We start from the raw sequence: 20,305 nt of genomic DNA, 5'->3' as shown, positions 1-20,305 counted from the left end.
GCCTCAGATCCTTCATCCCTCTAAGCTGGCTTTGAGCAATTTTCTCAAAAGTGAGTGCAGGCTTTCTTCTATTTGGGCAACTTTTTGAAATTCAAAAGTGCCATTTAAAAAGGTTTCAAAATGTACCATCAATTTAATAACAACTGTTGGGGGGAGCGAGGGGTGGGGAAATTCATACGAGGACTTCTGACACATTGCAGTTTCAGCAACATTAAAACGTGAAAAGGACGAGTGCGACTTGGAATCCAGGAAACATGGTACCTGTGTCTTCTCTTCGATGCCTCTGCCAAGCTCCCTTTCCTTCTTTTGTACGAGGCCCAGATGCTCAGTTTTGCAGCCGCCTCGGTAGTCTTTGTAAAAAGCCCTTTCAGTTTCGTCTTCTGTCTGAACTAAGGGAAGAAATAAGAAGTAGCTACTAATGAGCAGCAGCCTTGGGAAGTCACAGCTCCCATTAAATGGGGATCATTCGAGATGGGCTTCTGCAGATGCAGCCCCATCCAGAGTCACCATTAATGGACATATGTGGATTCAGCAAGAAGCAGCTTTAAAAGATAAATTGACACAGGCTTTTTCGCTGTTCAAAGGAAGTAAAATACAGATTGTCAGTGAATAATGCATAGCAAGTTTGAGGCAGATTTTAGAATTCTGTGTTTGAGAGAGGAAAAGGGAGAGAAGTGGAGGGAGGGAGAGAGGGGGGCCAACTGGATGTCAATCTAGCGGGGAAGATTCTGGGAGGGTTTGGTTTCCCTACAAAAAAACTACATCCTAATAGCTAGACATCTCCTGGTCTATATCTAGTTCAGTCCAGCAAATGTTTACTAAGCCCATGCAATAAAAAAAACAATAGCTAACAGTTGGAGCACTTATTGGTGTGGAATATATTTTTAGTGTTTTACATTCATAGTCCTATTTGATCCTTAACAGCAACGCTATGAGGTAGGTATTATGAATATCACCCATTTTCTAGATGAAAGCACTGAGGCACCTAGAGGTTAAGTAGCTTGTCCAAAGTCACACACCTAGTAGGGTCATTGGACCCAGAACCCATTCTCTTTACCACTAATGTAAAGGCCATGGGGAGTTATTGAAGGACCATGAGCATACTAGAAAAGTTAACTCTGACAGGTATGTAAAGTGGGGTGCTGGAGACAGAAGTGACAAGAGACGTGACAGTGACTAGCACAGTACCAGGTACATAAAGCTAGTAATAGCTAGCATTTCTATAACACTTACCTATATGCCAAGTACCATTCTCAGTGCTTCATAGTCATTATCTCAATCCAATGACGTAAGGGTACAGTTATTACCCCCAGTATACAGATGAAGAGCAGAGGCACAAGAGGTTATGGAATTAGCCCAAGGTCCTACAGCAAGAGGGTGGCAGAGCTGGGATTTAAACACAGGTAACCTGGCTCCAAAGTCCATGCTCTTCATCTCGGTACAATAGTGCCTCTCACGGTAGGCACTGAGGTATTTGAGAATTCGGTCATTAATAGAGTGGCAAACACTACACCCCTCAGCTACAAGTCTACTAACGAGCTCTATACAGAGGTTAAAAGGGTGTGGAGGGGGTGGCACTCATTCTGACCAGATGAACAGGGGAAGCTTCTCGGAAGAGATAACATTTAAGTAGAGCCTTTAAGGAAGGACTTGGCCTAGCATTTATTGAAGAGAAGGGCAGTGCAGACAGGCAACAGCCAAGGAAGGATAAAACGCAGGAGACTGCAGCAAAAGTCAGAGAGATTGTTTCCATTTTTAGAAAAGAACTCAGTGTGCATTTCACAGCTGAAATTTACTTTTTTTCTCCAGAAGATACTTTTAGCTAAAGATCCAAATTAAAATTTGTTAAATTTCAAAATCAGACCTATTTTTAAAATACTGCCATATAAATGTGTATATATATATATAGATACTCCTCAATTTATTATGAGGTTATGTCCCGATAAACCCACCATAAGTTGAAAATATCTTAAGTAAAAAATGCATTTAATGCACCTAACTCACTGAATATCGTAGCTTAGCTTAGCCTACCTTCAACATGCTCAGAACACTTACATTAGCCTACAGTTAGGCAAAGTCATCTAACACAAAGCCTATTTTAAAATAAACTATTGAATATCTTATGTAATTTATTATTGCTTTCACACCATTGTAAAGTTGAAAAATCCTAAGTAGAACCATTATAAGTTGGGAACTAGCTGTATGTATATATATGACAATGATTTTATGAATGCCATATATATATTTGGCATTCTGTCAGTGATTATGTATTGGAGTTATTTTTCACCTCGTTGTAAAGAACAATGTTACCCTAGTATATATCAAGAGCCTTAAAAATGTTCAACCCTTTGCCCTATTAATCCTACTTTTAGGAATCTATTTTGATTAAATAAGCCAAAATGAAGGCATTGATTTATCTAAAAAAATATATTTTTAATTGAGATATAATTTACGTACCATAAAATTCACCCCTTTAAAATGTACAAGTCAGTGGTTTTTAGTACATATACAAAGTTATGCAGCAATTAACTGCTGTGTAATTTTAGAAAAATTTTATCACCCCCAAAAAGAAGCCCCATACTCATTAGCAGTCCCGCCCCACCATCCATTCCCTCACTAACCTACTTTCTGTCTCTATGAATTGGCCTGTTCTGGACATTTCATATAAATAAACTCACACAATACAATGATTTCTTTCCCTGAGCATAATGTTTAAAATATATTTATTTGTAGTGTTAAACTTGTAATTATGGAAACCGGCAACAATCTATTTGAGGGTTGGTTAAATAAATTATAGTATTTCTATACAATGGAATACTACACAGTCATTAATAAAAACTTGCATGAAAAACATTCAACGATACGATACGATCATCAGTGAAAAACTCTGCAAGCAATATTTTATACTATGACTATATTAGGAGCTATCCTAAAATCTAAGAATATACCAACATATTTACAGTGGTTTTCTTTGGATATTGAGATTATGGATGGTCATACATTTTCCTAGTTTTCTTCAATAATAATGTTTTGTTTCTATAGTCAGAAAAATAAACACGTTTAAAAACCACACCACTGCCTCTGCTATACACACACCACCCTCCATGCTCGTCCCTTCTGACCAAATCTGTCCCTCTCCCCTCCCTCAGACCAGGTCCGGAACAGCTACTACATAGGGGCGGATGGCTCTCTGCGGCTGCTGCTGGCCAACGGCATGGAGGTGGCGCTGCAGACGGAGCCCCACCTGCTGGCTGGCACCGTCAACCCCACTGTGGGCAAGAGGAATGTCACGCTTCCCATAGACAATGGCCTCAACCTGGTGGAGTGGCGGCAACGCAAGGAGCAGGCTCGGGGCCAGGTCACTGTCTTTGGGCGCCGGCTGCGGGTGAGCAAGGCGTCCAAACAGGTCTGCGCCTATAGAGGCTGGGGTCCTGGGGGGAAAGAATGAGGAGGAATCTGGAGAACTAACTGGGTTCTGTTCTCAAAACTACCCCTGAGGGAGAAAGTTTTCCTGGGCCCTCAGTTTCTTCATTTGCAAAAGGGGGAAAGTAAAGTAGGCAACTCATGGCATACAAGTCTTATACATCTTTTCAGCTGTCACGTCTGGAAAGATGACTGGCCTCGGTGTGAGTCAGGCCTAAGCTGGATTTCCAGCTTCTGTTATTCCCTGAGTGAATGTGGACAAATCCATTATCTCTTAAAGCCTTGATTTCATTATCTAGAAAAGTGGGGAAGGTAAAACCAATTTTACAAGTTCCTACAAAGATTAGGAAAAAAGGGCCTCATGCAGAGCCTGGCCCATAATAAGTGGTCAGTAATACCTACTCCTGTTCTTTCTGCTATTGCTACTCTTACTACTATTATTGTTATTACTATTGCTAATAGGTCTGAAAATTCAGTTTAGCTCTTTGGAACCTAAGCCACATTCTCCACTGTTTCCAGGCAGTTATCCTTCCTAAATGAGCAAAACGACCCCACCATAGCGGCCACTGCCAATGGGTTGGCATCTGTGGTCTGGCATTTTAAAGTGTTTCCCGATATGTGGGTGCCCTGAACCAGCCCTTTCTCTGCCTCACTCCTATGTTCCTGTAGCGTGTGCCCTGGCTTTTCACACAGCACCTTGCAGACCACAGCTGTTCTACAGAGACTTGCTGAGCGGAAAGGAACCACCAAACTGAGCCAGATGTCCCTGACTCCTAAAGCACACAGAAGCATCCTCATGCAACACGGCTGGGGCTGTCCTGAGCCCCCTGCCCTTCAGCAAAGAAAGTTCATTTAAGCCCCTTGTTCACACATGGGGCACCCGAGTTCCAGAGAGGGAAGGGTTTTTTCCAGACTCACATAGCTAGGCAGTCAGTGGTAAAGGCTAGAAAATGAGCACCCTGTCTCATAGTTCAGGTCTATAGAAACATTAAGTGACTTATCCAGTATCACACAGCTAGAGCCAGAAAACCAGGCTTCCAGTCTGCCCTCAACAGCCAAGAACGCTGGCAACAATCTGATCTGAGAAACGGCCTTTCCCTAGTTCCCTGAGGAAGGCCTAGCTATCTTTGTTCTGTGTGGCCTCCCTGAGCCCTTGTCTGAATTCTCCAGCAGCCCCTCATGCACATCTGAGGCAGTGCACTAAACAGAAACTTTGACCTGGGCTATGTGTGTAGCCTTGAGCTGCTCCTCTGAGCCTCATAGTCCTCTACAGAAGCCAGATAATGTATTCGACATACCTAACCCGGTGCTGGTAAACCCCAGGTGCTCAATAAGTGGCAGCAATTACTGCTGTTAGGATTTCCACTCTGCCATGTGAACTGGACCCAAAGTTTCTCAGGCTTGAACTGGTGTCCCCGCCCCCCCCACACACACACACACATACACACCAGCCTGAGATTAATGGCGCTCCAGCAAGGTGGCCGCATCTCCGCGTCCTCCCAATATAAATGGCCACCCACAGTGCAGCATGTGGAATGAGATTGTTAGCTGGGTGCACCTCCCCATAATGGAGCTCATTTTTTATCTAACTCCAAACTGTTTTAATAAAGAAAGATGGAAAATAATCTCATTGCCGCCACTACCAAGCACAGAAAGCATTAGGTGGTTCCCCAGTGAGCTGCTTAATTCAATTTTATTAATTTTGCCACAGAGGTATAGCTCGCCTTCACTAGGGGTCCTCCAGGGGAAGAGGGGGCAGCTGGCTAGATAGCACCACGTTGGGGGCAGGCATAGGGGACCTTCCAAATGGTGCTGTAAAAAGGGCTCCATCATTGTTGGTGGTGCAGACCTTGAATCTTCCTTTGCAGTCTTGGCAAAGAACACGGCTTCAGCCTCCAATGCCTCTGATTTTTCATGGGAATTGTCTGCCACACTGTTTTTGCTTCTGCAATTGTGTTTGATTACCCCTGGGAAGGAAACCTTATTATAACCAGGCCATTCACAGCTAAAGTCATCCCAGCATCATCATTATAAATCCTTATTTTCTAGGCTTTTAGAATTTGTTTGGAGAGAAGGGAGAGACACACATGTCTTTACTTCCTCTAAGAATTACTGTGATCATTTGCTGTCATTTAATGGGAATAATTACAATCATTAATTCAGTACCTTCTATGTGCCCAGCACTCCACTAGGTGATTTACTTCGGTTCCTTCAATCCTCACAACAGCCCTGCTGTTTTACAGAGGAAGACATTGAGACTCAGAGAGGGTGTGATACTTGCCCAAGGTCATACAGAAAAGTTGGTCACGGAGTTGAGGCTTAAATCCTGGCCTTAATTCCTAGACCTGAACCCTTTTTTTACCACACAGGGCCCCAGAGGACCTTTCATTACCTCAGTCCACATGTGCTATTTTGCATCATGTGACCTACCTTGTCTGCTTTCCTCCTGGGTCTTCCTGAGACTTTCCAAATTTAACCAGTGACTAAGGGAAGAGTGAGAAAATGTGCCCAAATGCAAGACCCCAATTAGAGGAATTCAGCATTTTACCCTCAGAGTCCCTAGCATTATTTCAGGGGTGGATCCAACTACAGAAATAGGCCTCTGAAGTATATTTCTTTATTGGAATATGAAAAACCCTGACTTATTGCTACCCTTATGGGAGCCCTATATTTCTGACTCTAAAAGGAAATTGAGTTGTGTGCCGACCTAGTAGCCCAGGTAGAGATCATACGAGGGGCTCCTGGTCCTGGAGGCAGGAGCAAAACTTTCCAAAGCTAGGACTGTGTCCCCAGGTGGCCCATAGCCAGAGAAGCTGTCCCAGATTCAAACACACAATGCCTCCCAGGGCTTCCAGGTAGAAGAAGAAGCCTTGGGAGATGACTGAGGTGACAGAGAAGCCCTAATTGTGGTGACAGAGGGCAGGAGAAATCCTACCAAGGAAGGGAAGTCCAAAGCCCCAAGAAGGGCTGGGCTCTCTTAGAGGACCACTGAGCATGTATTGGCACATTGCCATGGTGACAGTCAAATCCAGACTCAGTCATTCCACGAGATCTGGAGCACATCCCTTCACATCCGAGTCTATCCCTGGTCTCCTCAGTGTGAAACACTAGTGCAGTGCCTGACACATAATAAATGGGGTCAGGCATTGATTTGCTGGACCCATGGGGCCTCTTCCTCTTTAGGAGGGAGTCAAGAAGGATCTGCCTCTGTCCTTGTTAGAGGAATCACATTAAGAAATGCTGTGGATCATCTGCAGTAACAGCTACTATTTGTTCAGCATCTGCATCATCTTTATCCTCACAACAGCCCTATGCAATCGGCATTATTATTCCCATTGTACAGATGAGGAAACTTCACAGAGCTGACAAGTGACAAAGCCAGGACCCAAACCCTTGTCTGTTGACACTCGTGACCTGTGCTGCCTCCTCTACTTAGGAGTTTCTCAGCCAAAGTTGTCAATATCCAGATTCACTTTCTCCTTCCTCCCACTCCTTCTCCAGGTTCACAACCGGAACCTCCTGTCTCTGGACTTTGACCGCGTGACACGCACGGAGAAGATCTATGATGACCACCGCAAGTTCACCCTTCGGATCCTGTATGACCAGGCAGGGAGGCCCAGCCTCTGGTCACCCAGCAGCAGGCTGAATGGCGTCAACGTGACATACTCCCCAGGGGGGCACATAGCCGGCATCCAGAGGGGCATCATGTCTGAGAGAATGGAATACGACCAGTCGGGTCGCATCACATCCAGGATCTTTGCTGATGGGAAGACATGGAGCTACACGTACTTAGAGAAGGCAGGTGTCTATCTCCCTCCATCAATGGCCTTGCCATGCAGTAGGCCAGTCATCATGGCTTAACCCAGGGCCAGGCCCAGTCTGCTGACCTTGATAGTTTTGACCCATGTGGTCTCCAAAAGGAAAGGTTCAGGAAAATCTTCAACAGAGGGCCAGGGCTCCCAGGAAGGTGTCTGGATGGATCATGTTGATGGCATGGAAGGTGGGGGTCCTGGGGCAGGAAAATATGAAAGTTGCACCTGATAGACTGGAGCTGGGAGGAGGCCCAAACACCACCTAGACTTATGGAGCAAGACTTGGGGTCTGGACTCAGGTAGGGGTCTGCTCCCAGATCTAGGGCACATGGGGTGATCTGGTCATAGAGAACAGGTCAGAGCCTAGGGATCAGTAATTAGGCAGAAAGTACTTAATCCTGAGCTTTGAATGCTGGGTGTGGCCTTAGTAAATCCCTTCTGCTTCAGGTCAGGATTCATTTCATCCCAGAGGCAAGGACTAAGAAAGGGCCTGAAGTCAAAAGTTGGTCCCAAATAGGAGAAAATGAAAGCTTTGATGCCTAGATCTCTCTGACTTATTCCTGAAACAGAGTCTGTACTTTTTGCCAAATTCTGGCACCCAGATTCTTTCTGTGTTTCCTGTTCCAGGTCACCTGTCCCAGGCATACATTCTGCTTGCTCTGTGGTCACCCTCCCCTACCCTGGGCTGTGTGAGCGTCTCTGAGAGCAATGTTCTATGGTCGTGCTAAGAGAGACGTTGCAGGTCATCTAGCATACTGAAAAACCACGCCCAGAGAGGGAAAGCACTTTCGCAGGGCCACACAATGTGTCTGTTGTTAGAAGCCAGGTTTTCCCATTCCCATATGACCTGTTACTACATAAACAATTGTACAAAGCCTTCAACGACTTTCTCAGATATGGTCTTTATCCTGTAGGCCACAAGGAGTCAACAGAAGTTGTTTAGCAGTCAATAGACATTGTCAGACTGCGTTTTAGGAAAATCATTCTCACTTGTGTGGAAAATTGATTTAAGAAGGATTCTGGAGCAAGGAAGCCAGGAGAAAGTATGCTGCAAATACTCTAGGCTAGTGCTCCCACCCTTTCTCACACCTCATTACACACTGAAATCATCATTCTTGTGCCACACAAAGGGGCAAACAGACAAGGCTGCTCACCATAAGATGGACAATTGCCAGAGTGCTCCGAGGCCCTGCCCCAGGCCCTGCCAGGCCAAGGGTAGAGGGGAATCTTGATTTGAGCATGTCTGTACCCATTGCAGTATCTTATGACACATTGGTTGGAGGGCTCTGGTTTGGGGATAACTTAGGAGAACCACCAGTTTCCTTGGTCTTTCGTTCTTTTCCTTAAGTCTTAGGCACACAGACCTGCCCCTCCTCCCCACCACCCTGCTCTCATCTGTTGGTTTTCCTTTCTCTCCAGTCCATGGTGCTGCTCCTCCACAGCCAGAGGCAGTACATCTTTGAGTTCGACAAGAACGACCGCCTCTCTTCCGTAACGATGCCCAACGTGGCCCGGCAGACGCTGGAGACCATTCGCTCAGTGGGCTACTATAGGAACATCTACCAGCCCCCCGAGGGCAACGCCTCAGTCATCCAGGACTTCACTGAGGACGGCCACCTCCTCCACACCTTCTACCTGGGCACCGGCCGCAGGGTAATATACAAGTACGGCAAGCTGTCGAAGCTAGCCGAGATGCTGTACGACACCACCAAGGTGAGCTTCACCTACGACGAGACGGCAGGCATGCTGAAGACCATCAACCTACAGAACGAGGGCTTCACCTGCACCATCCGCTACCGTCAGATTGGGCCCCTGATTGACCGCCAGATCTTCCGCTTCACCGAGGAAGGCATGGTCAACGCTCGTTTTGACTACAACTATGACAACAGCTTCCGGGTGACCAGCATGCAGGCCGTGATTAACGAGACCCCACTGCCCATCGATCTCTATCGCTATGATGACGTATCGGGCAAAACAGAGCAGTTTGGGAAGTTTGGTGTCATCTACTATGACATTAACCAGATCATCACCACTGCAGTCATGACCCACACCAAGCACTTTGATGCGTACGGGCGGATGAAGGAAGTACAGTACGAGATTTTCCGCTCACTCATGTACTGGATGACCGTCCAGTATGATAACATGGGGCGGGTAGTGAAGAAGGAACTGAAAGTGGGACCCTATGCCAACACCACCCGCTACTCCTATGAATATGATGCTGACGGCCAGCTGCAGACCGTCTCCATCAATGACAAGCCACTCTGGCGGTACAGCTACGACCTCAATGGGAATCTGCACTTACTGAGCCCTGGGAACAGTGCACGGCTCACCCCGCTAAGGTATGACCTCCGTGACCGCATCACTAGGCTGGGTGATGTCCAATACAAGATGGACGAGGATGGCTTCCTGAGGCAGCGGGGTGGTGATGTCTTTGAGTACAACTCAGCCGGCCTGCTCATCAAGGCGTACAACCGGGCTGGTGGCTGGAGCGTCAGGTACCGCTACGATGGCCTGGGACGGCGGGTGTCTAGCAAGAGCAGCCACAGCCACCACCTGCAGTTCTTCTATGCAGACCTGACCAACCCCACGAAGGTCACCCACCTCTACAACCACTCCAGCTCTGAGATCACATCCCTCTACTACGACCTGCAAGGGCACCTCTTTGCCATGGAGCTGAGCAGCGGCGATGAGTTTTACATCGCTTGCGACAACATCGGCACTCCTCTTGCTGTCTTCAGTGGAACAGGCTTGATGATCAAGCAGGTCCTGTACACGGCCTACGGGGAGATCTACATGGACACCAACCCCAATTTCCAGATCATCATTGGCTATCATGGTGGCCTCTATGATCCGCTCACCAAGCTCGTCCACATGGGCCGACGGGATTATGATGTGCTGGCCGGTCGCTGGACTAGCCCAGACCATGAGTTGTGGAAGCACCTTAGTAGCAACAACATCATGCCTTTTAATCTCTATATGTTTAAAAACAACAACCCCATCAGCAATTCTCAGGACATCAAGTGCTTCATGACAGGTGAGGATTGGGCCTCATACATTTCGACTTATGAAAGGCTCTGAGAAGTCCTATAGTAAAAAGAGCTGTTTAATATATTTACCCAGTATTTCTAAAGCTTATTTGACCATGGAACTCCCTCCCCCCCCCTTTTTTTTTATCATAAAACACTAATATCTCACTGGACACATTCCTTAGAGTGCACTTTGGGAGTTTCTGACCCAGAGATCAGGCTGACTATGAGTCCCTGATAAGCTGGGTGAAGGTATGGCTAAAAAAAATCAGGTATCTTATTTGGGATGATGTAATGGAAGATTCAGACTTTGGAGATAGAACTGGGCGAAGGGTCCGCCACTGCTAAGCTATAACAATCAGAAAAATTACTTTACTTCCCTGAAATCCTGATTTGTAAATTGCAGTTAGAATACCTACCCTGATTCTGATAAGTTAAGTATGCATATTCTAAATCCTAGAACAACCACTAAAAAATATAACAGAGCCATAGCTAATCAGTCAATGGTGGAGAGAAAATGAAGACTAAAAAAAGATCCAATCCAAACAGGGCAGGAAAAGAGAGATGAAAGAGCCAAAAACAGACAGACAAATAGGAGGGGAAAAAAATAATACTTGCCTGGTAGGATGGTTACAAAGGTAAAATGAGATACATTTTAGAACTTGCCTAACAATGCGTGGTTCACATTGGTTCTCTTTCCTCTACCCTCTGATTTAAAAAGTGGGCTTTGCTTTCCACTACTGTGAAACCAGCTTGAGTATAAAGTGTCTCAGGCCACACATGCCAGAAAGGTTTCCAGCAGCCACAGTCCTCCCAGCAAGCAGCCACTCCCCGCTAGCCACAGAAAACCTTGAATCTAGCTACGGAGATTCAGGTCTGGATAAAGCCAGCACGTTTTATAGAAGAGAGTTTGTGGTGGGAAACAATTGGGCATATCCCAACTTGTAAACCTGGTAGTCGTCCTGTCTTTGTCCAGTGACACAATCCTCCTGCCCGCTATTTTAAGGCGGTTACATTCATTTAAAAAATGCCTCTTGTGTGCAGGCACTGTTTTAGGCACAGAGGATAGAAAGATGCCTTCCAGGAATTCACACTGCAAGTCGGGAGACAGACGATTGCAGTCCAGTGTGAGGGGCCCATGGTGAAGGGTTGCACTGATGGCCCTTGAAACACAGGAGGCACAACTGGCTCTGCCCAGGGAGCAGCCAATATTTCAGACCCACTTACCAGAGGACATTCATCAAGTAATGGGGAGAAGGGCAACCCAGGGAGAGGGAACTGCACACATAAGAGTGTAGAGAGAGCAACATGTGCAGCTCACGTGCGTGCCCCTTAGGGACATGGCTTCCTGGTCCCCAAACATGGTGGCCCAATCTGGACCCTGTTTCTACTGACAGCAATTTGAGGATTCCTGTTTCAGGGAAAAATTCAAGATGGCCATGTTGAGAGAATCAGGTGGTCATGTTGAGAGTCCCAAGAGTGGGGAAGACGAGAGAACACAGGGGCAGGCAGGTGTGATGAAAACATCCTTGGGAGCTGTGGATGAACAGGAATATCCCCACCAGGTTTCACAGCATTCACCATGCTCGACTTGCGCCAGCTCTAGAAGAGCTTAACATATTGATAGGACATTTCCATTATATCTGTGCATTAATCACACCCCTGCCTCACCCTCCAATGAGTTTCCTGTGAGATGTTTTGGCAGGTTATTGTAGCTGAAAAAAAAGTGATGCCAAAAAAAAATATATTTTACTACTCAAAACCAAAATACTACTAATTCTCACTAACCTTACTTTTTAGCTTCCACATGGGCTACATGCAACTTCATTCACATCCAGCAACAACAATAATAGCAAGAGCAGCTTTTTCCAAAAATTTCTTCAAGCCTTCTGGAAGCCTTCTTCCAATTTTATAACCAATCACCATGTCTGGGGAGATAGATTGCACTGATTGGCTTAGCCTAGGTCACATGCTCCATCGCTGAACCTGTAGGTGGAGTCAGCGTCCCTAAAACTACATGAAGACCCCAAAAAGAAAGAGTGAGAAGGCTGAATGGGATGCCAGGAAGGCAACCAAAAAATGTCCACCAAACAAACATCATATCCACCATTACACTTAACCTTGACTGGAAGCTTGTGACATGGGGATCACTGACCCCATTTCAGAGGAGAAAAGTGAGAGTCAGAGAGGTAAAGTCACTGGGCAGCTAAGAAGTGTCAAGGCTGGGGTTAGAATTCTTCACTGTCTGACTCCAAAATCCTCATTCTTGGATTCAAATTCACTTTTTAATGTGCAAGGCTGTGCACACTTGAAAGGGATTATTATTATTCATTACTCTCCAGGGCCACCACACTGCAGTTTGGGACAAATGGGTAAAGAGGAGTTTTTTTTTAGACCATAACTTTTGGGGTTATCTTTTCTTTTTTTTTAAGAAATTTAATTGGGGAACAGTGTGTTTTTCCAGGACCCATCAGCTCCAAGTTAAGTAGTTGTTTCAATCTAGTTGTGGAGGGCACAGCTCCTTGGCCCATGTGGGAATCAAACCAGCAACCTTGGTGTTATGAGCCTGCGCTCTAACCATCTGAGCTAAATGGCCACCCCAAGAGGAGCTTTTTAACTTGAGGGAAATGTCTGCCTCTGATGTCATAAGAAGGAAGAGTAAAATTCCCAACTCTTCAGAAAAGCATTGTAGGAAAAAAAAAACAAAAAACAGTGAATAAAACAATTTTCAGCATTTTTCCTAAAGGCATAATGAGAAAGTTTCCCACCTTCCATTACTTATAATTAAGGCCCAGCCCTGTTTTCAGTCCCTTAGTTTCCTGGGAATTTGCAATGTTTCTGATAGAAGCTTTCCTTTGCAACTGCAAATTCAGATGCAAGTTCTCAGCCTCAGGCAAATGGCTTTGTAGGGTTCCCCTCCTCCGTTTTGTTTGTTTTAATTTCCCAAAGAGCCATCTGCCAAGATTCATAGACTCAGAAATTCTTAGAAACTCAGTAGGAAAGGGACTTTGGAGGAAAGCTGGTCCAAGTGCCTCATGTTACAAATGCGGAAATGGAGGTGGAGGGACATGGAGGCATGGGTTTGAAGAAACACAAAACCTCGGATGAGCCAGGAACCGAACTGGACACTTTAAAATACATTAAATCCAATCATTTATGTAGTAAACTTAGGACAGTTCCTGCTATATAATGGCTGCCCCCAAACGGTAACACTGTTAGTATTCTTCTCCATGACTTAGTGAAAATCATTTCTACCCTCAGTTTGCAGATAAGGAAACTCAGCCCCAGAGAGGTTCAGGAAACTGTCCCAAGTTCACACAGTTTGCAGGCTGGGGAGCCAGCATCGGGCCTGGGTTTTGTCTTGCTTCACCATGTTCTTTCCCTTATATGATCTTTCAAAAAGAAGAAGCTGGGTTTCCAAACTTTCCTTTCTATCACCCCTGCATCTCAGCACCTTGTTTTCACACCCAGAGAGGGCTCTGGGGCAGCTACTAAACAAAAACAAAGAAACAAAGGCAGACATAAGGTCCTTGAATGAGAAGGCAACATGGGATGGCGTGGTGACAGGGATACTCCCATCACTAGGTGGTAGGGGGAGACAGTTCCACCAGTGCCTGCCTCCTAAACAGGACCTCCCTCACCAGAGACCTGTCTCCTGTGGAAGAAGCCGAAAGCAGGCCTGGGAGCCCACAGCCGGGAATTGCTGGCTCTGAGGCCCAGCTCCCAATCCTGCCTTCCCCAGACTTTGGATTCCGAGTCTGTGGTCAACACCACTGTGGCAGCTTCAAGGTGCCCTTCCCAACGAAGGCTGAGCCATGCTGGGACACTCTCTCCTATAGGCCCCAAGTCACCTCCTACCTGCCATCCCGGCCACAATTTTCCTTTCGGGTTCTCTTTCTGCCTTGCTAAACTGCTGTCTGGTTGCTCTCTGAACACGCCCTGCACTCCCCTCCCCCCTCCCGGCCTTGCCTTGCGCACCAGTCTTTGTGAAGTGCCCCCCTTCATCTCCATTGAAGCCTGACAGAATTTACCCAGCTTTCAGTGTTTGGCTTAAATGCCAGCTCCTTCATCAAGACTTGTCCGTCTGTCCAAAGACTTCTGCCCGACTCTCCTCTTTTTTTCTTGTATCACAGTTATCGGCGCCCATGTCTCACCTCCCTCTGAGGGTCCGAGTGACAGAGTACTAGGCACGTAAGAGGCACTCAGCTAAGGTGGGCCAAGTAGCTGATCACACACCCTCCACCCTCTTTCTTTTCCTTATCTCTTGGCTTTCTGATTCCACTCTTTAATGAGCCAAACGCTCGTGGCAAAATCCTACCTGTCCCTATACCTAATGTTTTATAACTAGTAATGCCCAACGACTGTTCTAAATCAATACATCCCATGTCTCTGGGGCTAGATTCTCAAGTCAAATATAAAGACTGGAAATGAAGACACTGGGAGGTTAAGCAACTTCCTTAGGCTGTCAGAGTAAATGAAAGGCAGGACTGGGTGGGGAGAACTCTTTGATCTTTAGTACAGGCCATCTCCATGCCCTATGGCACTTTAGCCCTGAGGCTCTAATCTCTGCAAAGAGGACTGGGAGCAGAGGGAGGAATTCTTAAGTGATTTTCTCTTTGAAAGCCATTCATTAGAATCTCTCCTTTGGGAGTGGGAGTTCTCTGTACGTGTTTTCTGTACGTGTTGGGGGCGGGGCTATGGAGGAGTCTTCACCTGTCAACAGTTGCCCCTGGGTATGAAGCCGAAGGTCCCAGAAGATGGAGGGAAAGAGGAGTCTGGAAACCTAGACTCTATATAAGTTACATCTCTCTTAGATTTATACCAACGATGGGGATGCTGGGTCCCAAGAGTGTGTTCAGCTTTAATGCCATGAAACGGTTTTCCAAAGTGCTTATCCCCATTGACGCCCCTACCAGCAGCACTCCACGTCCTCACCCCCACCTGCAGCCCAACTCTAGGCCGCTTTATTAGGATATGTCACATCTGATATGGTCCACTTACTCCTTGGGGATATCTCTGCTCCTCTCCCACCCAGATGTCAACAGCTGGCTGCTCACCTTTGGATTCCAGCTTCACAATGTGATTCCTGGCTATCCCAAGCCAGACATGGATGCCATGGAACCATCCTACGAGCTCATCCACACACAGATGAAAACTCAGGAGTGGGACAACAGCAAGGTAATTCATGCACATGGCCTCCCACCTCTCTGGCCAGTCAGACATTACAGGAGTGGGTTCCACCAGCTTTTCAGGAAAGCTTGGACCAATGATGGGAACAGATGTGGCTTGTCCACAGTACCTGCCAAAAACTGTTCAGCAAATAGTAACCCTACCGCTGGCGAGCCACTGTGGACCTAGCTGTTGTAACAGCACACAGTCTCTCACAAGCTCTATTAAGGTGTTTTACATGTTACACTGAGTTTGGAGTTCCACAGAAACCATGAGCTTTTGTCACTACCCAGAACAACAGTGCAAGGAGGGAAGGTGTGTTCTAAATACAAATTTTCTGGGCACCTGAATGCACCTGGCCTTGCGTGAGGTATTTTCCGCATGTTAACGCACGATTATCCCCTGGTATTATTGTTCTCATTTTACAGATTTCATGCCTGAGGCTTTCCAATGCCACACAGCATGGAAGGGGTAGAGCTGGGATTCAAACCCAGGTCTGTCTGTAGATGCTCAAAAAATGTGACCTTCTCTTGTGTTCCTTTTATGACCCCAATTTCAAGGACTCCTAGAATCGTTTCTGTAAAGGTCCTTAGAAACAGTTATATCCCACCCCCTTACTTCAGGCATCCATTTTCTCATTTCTTTCCGCCCCCATTCACAATGTCTATACTAGGAGCTGGTTCTTCCAGGCCTCTTGCTGAACCCAATGAAAGCAGGAACAAATCAGGCAGAGACCAGGCCTTCAAGGGGATCCTAGTCCAGAGGGACAACAGCCTAAGGTTGAAAAAGTGGGGTTTCCAGATGGCACACTGCCGGTGGGCAGAAACTTACACATCCATATTTCTTACTCCAGCCTGATTCCATTAGGCCTCAGTTTAGCTACCTCCTTCCCCTAGACTCGGGGGAATGTGATTCTGCACCTCTCTGCTCTGGCGGCACCTTATAGTTTCCTCTTTCACAGTATTCAAAACGCTAAATTTCAATTCCTGTTTTCTTTCCTGTATCTCCACAAGTCTATGAACCCCAAGAGGGCCAATACTGGGTCTTTTTGGGTACCCAGCATACCACCTAGCCCATAGAAGGTGCATGGAAAACTCTCATTGAATGAACACATGGTTAAAAGAAGTAGACAACACCATGAGTTAGGCACGTTCCCGCCTTTTACAGATAAGAGACCAGTGCTCAGAGTGAAAGTTGCCCAGGGTCACTCAGCTGGAAAGTGGCAGAACGTGATGAGAACCCAAGTCCACTTGGCCACAAAGCCTGTCCTCTTCCTCCTGCTCTCTGCTGCCCTAGCCCTGCCCCTCTGCCGCTCCAGCCCTCCCCAGTCCCCACTGTTCCCCACTGTCCACCTGGGCTGCCCAGATGCCCACAGCACGGCCTGTTTCCAGGGCCAATTCCAGCAGCTCAGCTCTGCCCCCACCACCAGGCTCCCTTTCCCACTGCGCAGAACCCCAGTCTCTGACAGCCTGTTTGCCAACCTCGCCTGTCAATGAATTATTGATTTCTGCCCTTGGCAGACATCGGAGATCTTTGTTGTTGAGCACTCCAGCTTTCGTGAAACTCTAGGAAATAATTGTTCACAGACAGGGTTCTATTAATTATAAAGAGGACTTAATTTCAGTGAGAAGCTGATGGGCCTGTTTCTAAAGCCGTTTCCCTGAGTTGCTGATAAGGCCCAGGAGCCTGCTGCTCCGCGGAGCTCCCCAAGCCATGGGAGGGACAAGTGGGTGGTATGCCAAGGAGACAAGGCCCAACCTGTTCCCCAAAGCAGCCAAGATTAGGGGCACCTGAGGAGCCCCCAGGAAGCACTGTGGGAAAGAGGCCCTCCTAGAATATCATTTATAAACACAGCAGAGAGCAGTAAAGCAGGGTAAGAGGATTTATATAAATCACTACTTGTCATCTTACTAAGCCTTCTTGCCAAGAATGCATCTTGCCATTTCTCCATCTGACATCACCCCCTCATCCCTGAACAACCCCACCTTCTCCACCTTGCTCCTCCACCTTCAGGCTGAGATATTCTGAGCCTCATTTGCTCCTCCCTATTCCAGGAGTCCTTAAAACTGAGCCCCTAGAATCAGACTTGAGTTTGAATGTTGGCTTGAACACTTACTAGTTGTATGACTGTGGGCCAATTACAACCTCTGTGAGCCTTACTTCCCTTAGATGTAAAAATCAGAATAATAACAGTACCTGCTATATAATGTTATTATAGAGATCAAATGAGATAATGAATGTGAATTATTTAGCTCAAAGATTAAGAAATTGTTAGCTATAGCTATCACTTCTCTTAGACTACCAGTTATCACATTCAGTTGTAGTTCTTTGTTTTCATATCTGCCTTTCCCCACTAAATGACAAGGTTTTCAAGGGAAGGATGATGTCTGATTCATTGTTGTATCTCCAGTGCTCAGGAAAGGACCTGACTCAGGTAGATGCTCCCTGAACAGTTTCTGAATGGGAGGATGGGCGAATGGATGGATAGAGGATGGCTGGATGTTCTAGTGATCAGCAGTATAGCTGCATGCTATAGTTAATAAGTATGTATAGATCTGACTTAGTTATCTAAGCTGATTCTCCAGGATCTTGGGTATTTTTTTTTCCTGTGTCTCATTCTCTCTCTCTCTCTCTCTCTCTCTCTCTCTCTCTCTCTCTCTCTCTCTCTCTCTCTTCCTCTCACCAGTCTATCCTTGGGGTACAGTGTGAAGTGCAAAAACAGCTCAAGGCCTTCGTCACCCTAGAGCGTTTTGACCAGCTCTACGGCTCAACCATCACCAGCTGCCAGCAGGCCCCAAAGACAAGGAAGTTTGCATCCAGTGGCTCAGTCTTTGGCAAGGGGGTCAAGTTTGCCCTGAAGGATGGCCGAGTGACCACAGATATCATCAGTGTGGCCAATGAGGATGGGCGGAGGATTGCTGCCATCTTGAACAATGCCCACTACCTGGAGAACCTGCATTTCACCATTGACGGGGTGGACACCCACTACTTTGTGAAACCAGGGCCTTCCGAAGGTGACCTGGCCATCCTGGGCCTCAGTGGGGGGCGACGAACCCTGGAGAATGGGGTCAATGTCACTGTGTCCCAGATCAACACGATGCTCAATGGCAGGACTAGACGCTACACGGACATCCAGCTGCAGTACGGGGCACTGTGCTTGAACACGCGCTACGGGACAACACTGGATGAGGAGAAGGCGCGGGTGCTGGAGCTGGCCCGGCAGAGAGCTGTGCGCCAAGCGTGGGCTCGCGAGCAGCAGCGACTTCGGGAAGGGGAGGAAGGCCTGCGGGCCTGGACAGAGGGGGAGAAGCAGCAGGTGCTGAACACAGGGCGGGTTCAAGGCTACGATGGCTTCTTCGTGATCTCTGTGGAGCAGTACCCAGAACTGTCAGACAGCGCCAACAACATCCACTTCATGAGACAGAGTGAGATGGGTCGAAGGTGACAGAGAGGACTACGGCCTGGACTTCTTGCCAAAGACAGCTACTCTTTTGTGGCCGCGTACCTGACTGTGTTGTACTTTTTAAAAAAAAAAAATCCTTTTTTTAACAAGTGCAGAAAAGAAACAAACAAAAAAGATACTGGTTGCATTGTAACTCATGCAACATCCTTTTTTTTAAGAAAAGAAAAACACAAAATTGGCCTTCACACATTTTTTGCAAAGAAGAGAAGGTATTTTTTTTTTTCTGTAGTGTGATCACAATGAAAACTTTATTGTCTCTTGTTTCATTTTTCCTTGAGGATTTTTTCTTGTTGTTTGGGGTACATTGCTCTTTTCTGAGACATATCTCCTGGGGTGTGTCCTTGTCTGTCCCTCGGTACCCAGTGTGATGTGAGACACGAGTGTCTGTGCTAACTTGTCTCATGTGCAACCTTTTCCTCCATGGGGGTCGGGCAGGGGTGAGGGGTACAGAGAGTAATAGGCCAGCATCAAACTCCTAAGGGGGCCTGGAAAGAGGGTCTGCAGGACCTGGGATCCTTGGCTAAGCTCCCGCAGATGAGTGATGGCTTTTTACTCACTGTGTTTCATGCCTCTGGAGGACCACAGATGGCATCATCTTTCTCCGGGGAATTTCATGATGTCATTCAGCACCTTTTTCAAGCTGCCCCACATTCCTGTCCAAACTTTATATTTTGATGCTAAATGAAACCCCCTGCCCCTTTTGAAAATCCTGTGTAATTGTCAGTGCCACCGCCATGCCGGGATGGAGAAAGTGTCTCCCAGGTCCTTTCCCCAGGCTGGTGACATAGCATCCTGGGGCTTAGAGCCTCATCCTCCCCAAGAGGCAGAGGCACCCAGGATGTCTGTGGTTGGTGGATTCTCCCATGATGTTCCTTATTCATCTCCTCCTGTCTCCCAAAGTTGGATGAGAACCAGCACTGCACAGCAAGCCCTCAATGTGGGCACCATGTCCAGGGAGGGGAGGGCCACCATGGCAAGCAGATGGCAGCGGTGGCAAGGGTACCAGCCTGCCTTCCTAGGTGAAGCCTTCTCCCCATGACTTTGGGTGTCTTCCCTCCACTGCTCAGCTGCCACCACTGAGAAATAGGAGTGTGGAGAGGGGTGCTTGGTGGCCTTTAATTTTGGAAAGATGTTTAAGAAATAAAGTCAGCCAAAGAGAAGAAGGCATGAGCCAAGCATCTTGCTAACCAGCTTCTGAAGATTCCTCTGCCTTCCACATATGGGCTAATTGCAGGACTGGGACACAGCAGGAAAGGCTTTCAGGAAATTCCTTCTGTGAAGTTCTTCTAAAACAGCTTCCCCTCTAGAGGAGCCCAACCAGGGTTTTAAAGAAAGATTAAAAAACAAGAAGGAAAGTGCTAATTGGGTGTGGCCTGGTGGTGTCATGCAACCCCACCAGGCTTGGGGGAAGT

At 46.9% G+C, this 20,305-nt stretch overlaps 1 protein-coding gene across 11 annotated transcripts in view; it reads left to right on the top strand.

Moving 5' to 3' along the window:
* TENM4 (teneurin transmembrane protein 4) overlaps positions 1 to 18,954 on the top strand; it is a 601,437-nt gene extending 582,483 nt beyond the window's left edge. For all 11 annotated transcript variants that reach the window (XM_019623651.1, XM_019623656.1, XM_019623660.1 and 8 more), the window contains 5 exons: positions 3,150 to 3,385; positions 6,925 to 7,221; positions 8,655 to 10,269; positions 15,297 to 15,439; positions 18,117 to 18,954. In XM_019623651.1, the coding sequence (XP_019479196.1) occupies positions 3,150 to 3,385; positions 6,925 to 7,221; positions 8,655 to 10,269; positions 15,297 to 15,439; positions 18,117 to 18,875 (3,050 nt within the window). In that variant the 3' untranslated portion in view covers positions 18,876 to 18,954. The remainder of the gene's footprint in view (positions 1 to 3,149; positions 3,386 to 6,924; positions 7,222 to 8,654; positions 10,270 to 15,296; positions 15,440 to 18,116) is intronic.
* Positions 18,955 to 20,305: the final 1,351 nt, after the last annotated feature.

Source organism: Hipposideros armiger, unplaced genomic scaffold (assembly GCF_001890085.2).
Source record: "Hipposideros armiger isolate ML-2016 unplaced genomic scaffold, ASM189008v1 scaffold_556, whole genome shotgun sequence".
NCBI classification, from domain to species: Eukaryota; Metazoa; Chordata; class Mammalia; order Chiroptera; family Hipposideridae; genus Hipposideros; species Hipposideros armiger.
The sequence above is the reverse complement of the archived record's forward strand: the minus strand, read 5'-3'. Positions and strand labels throughout refer to the sequence as shown.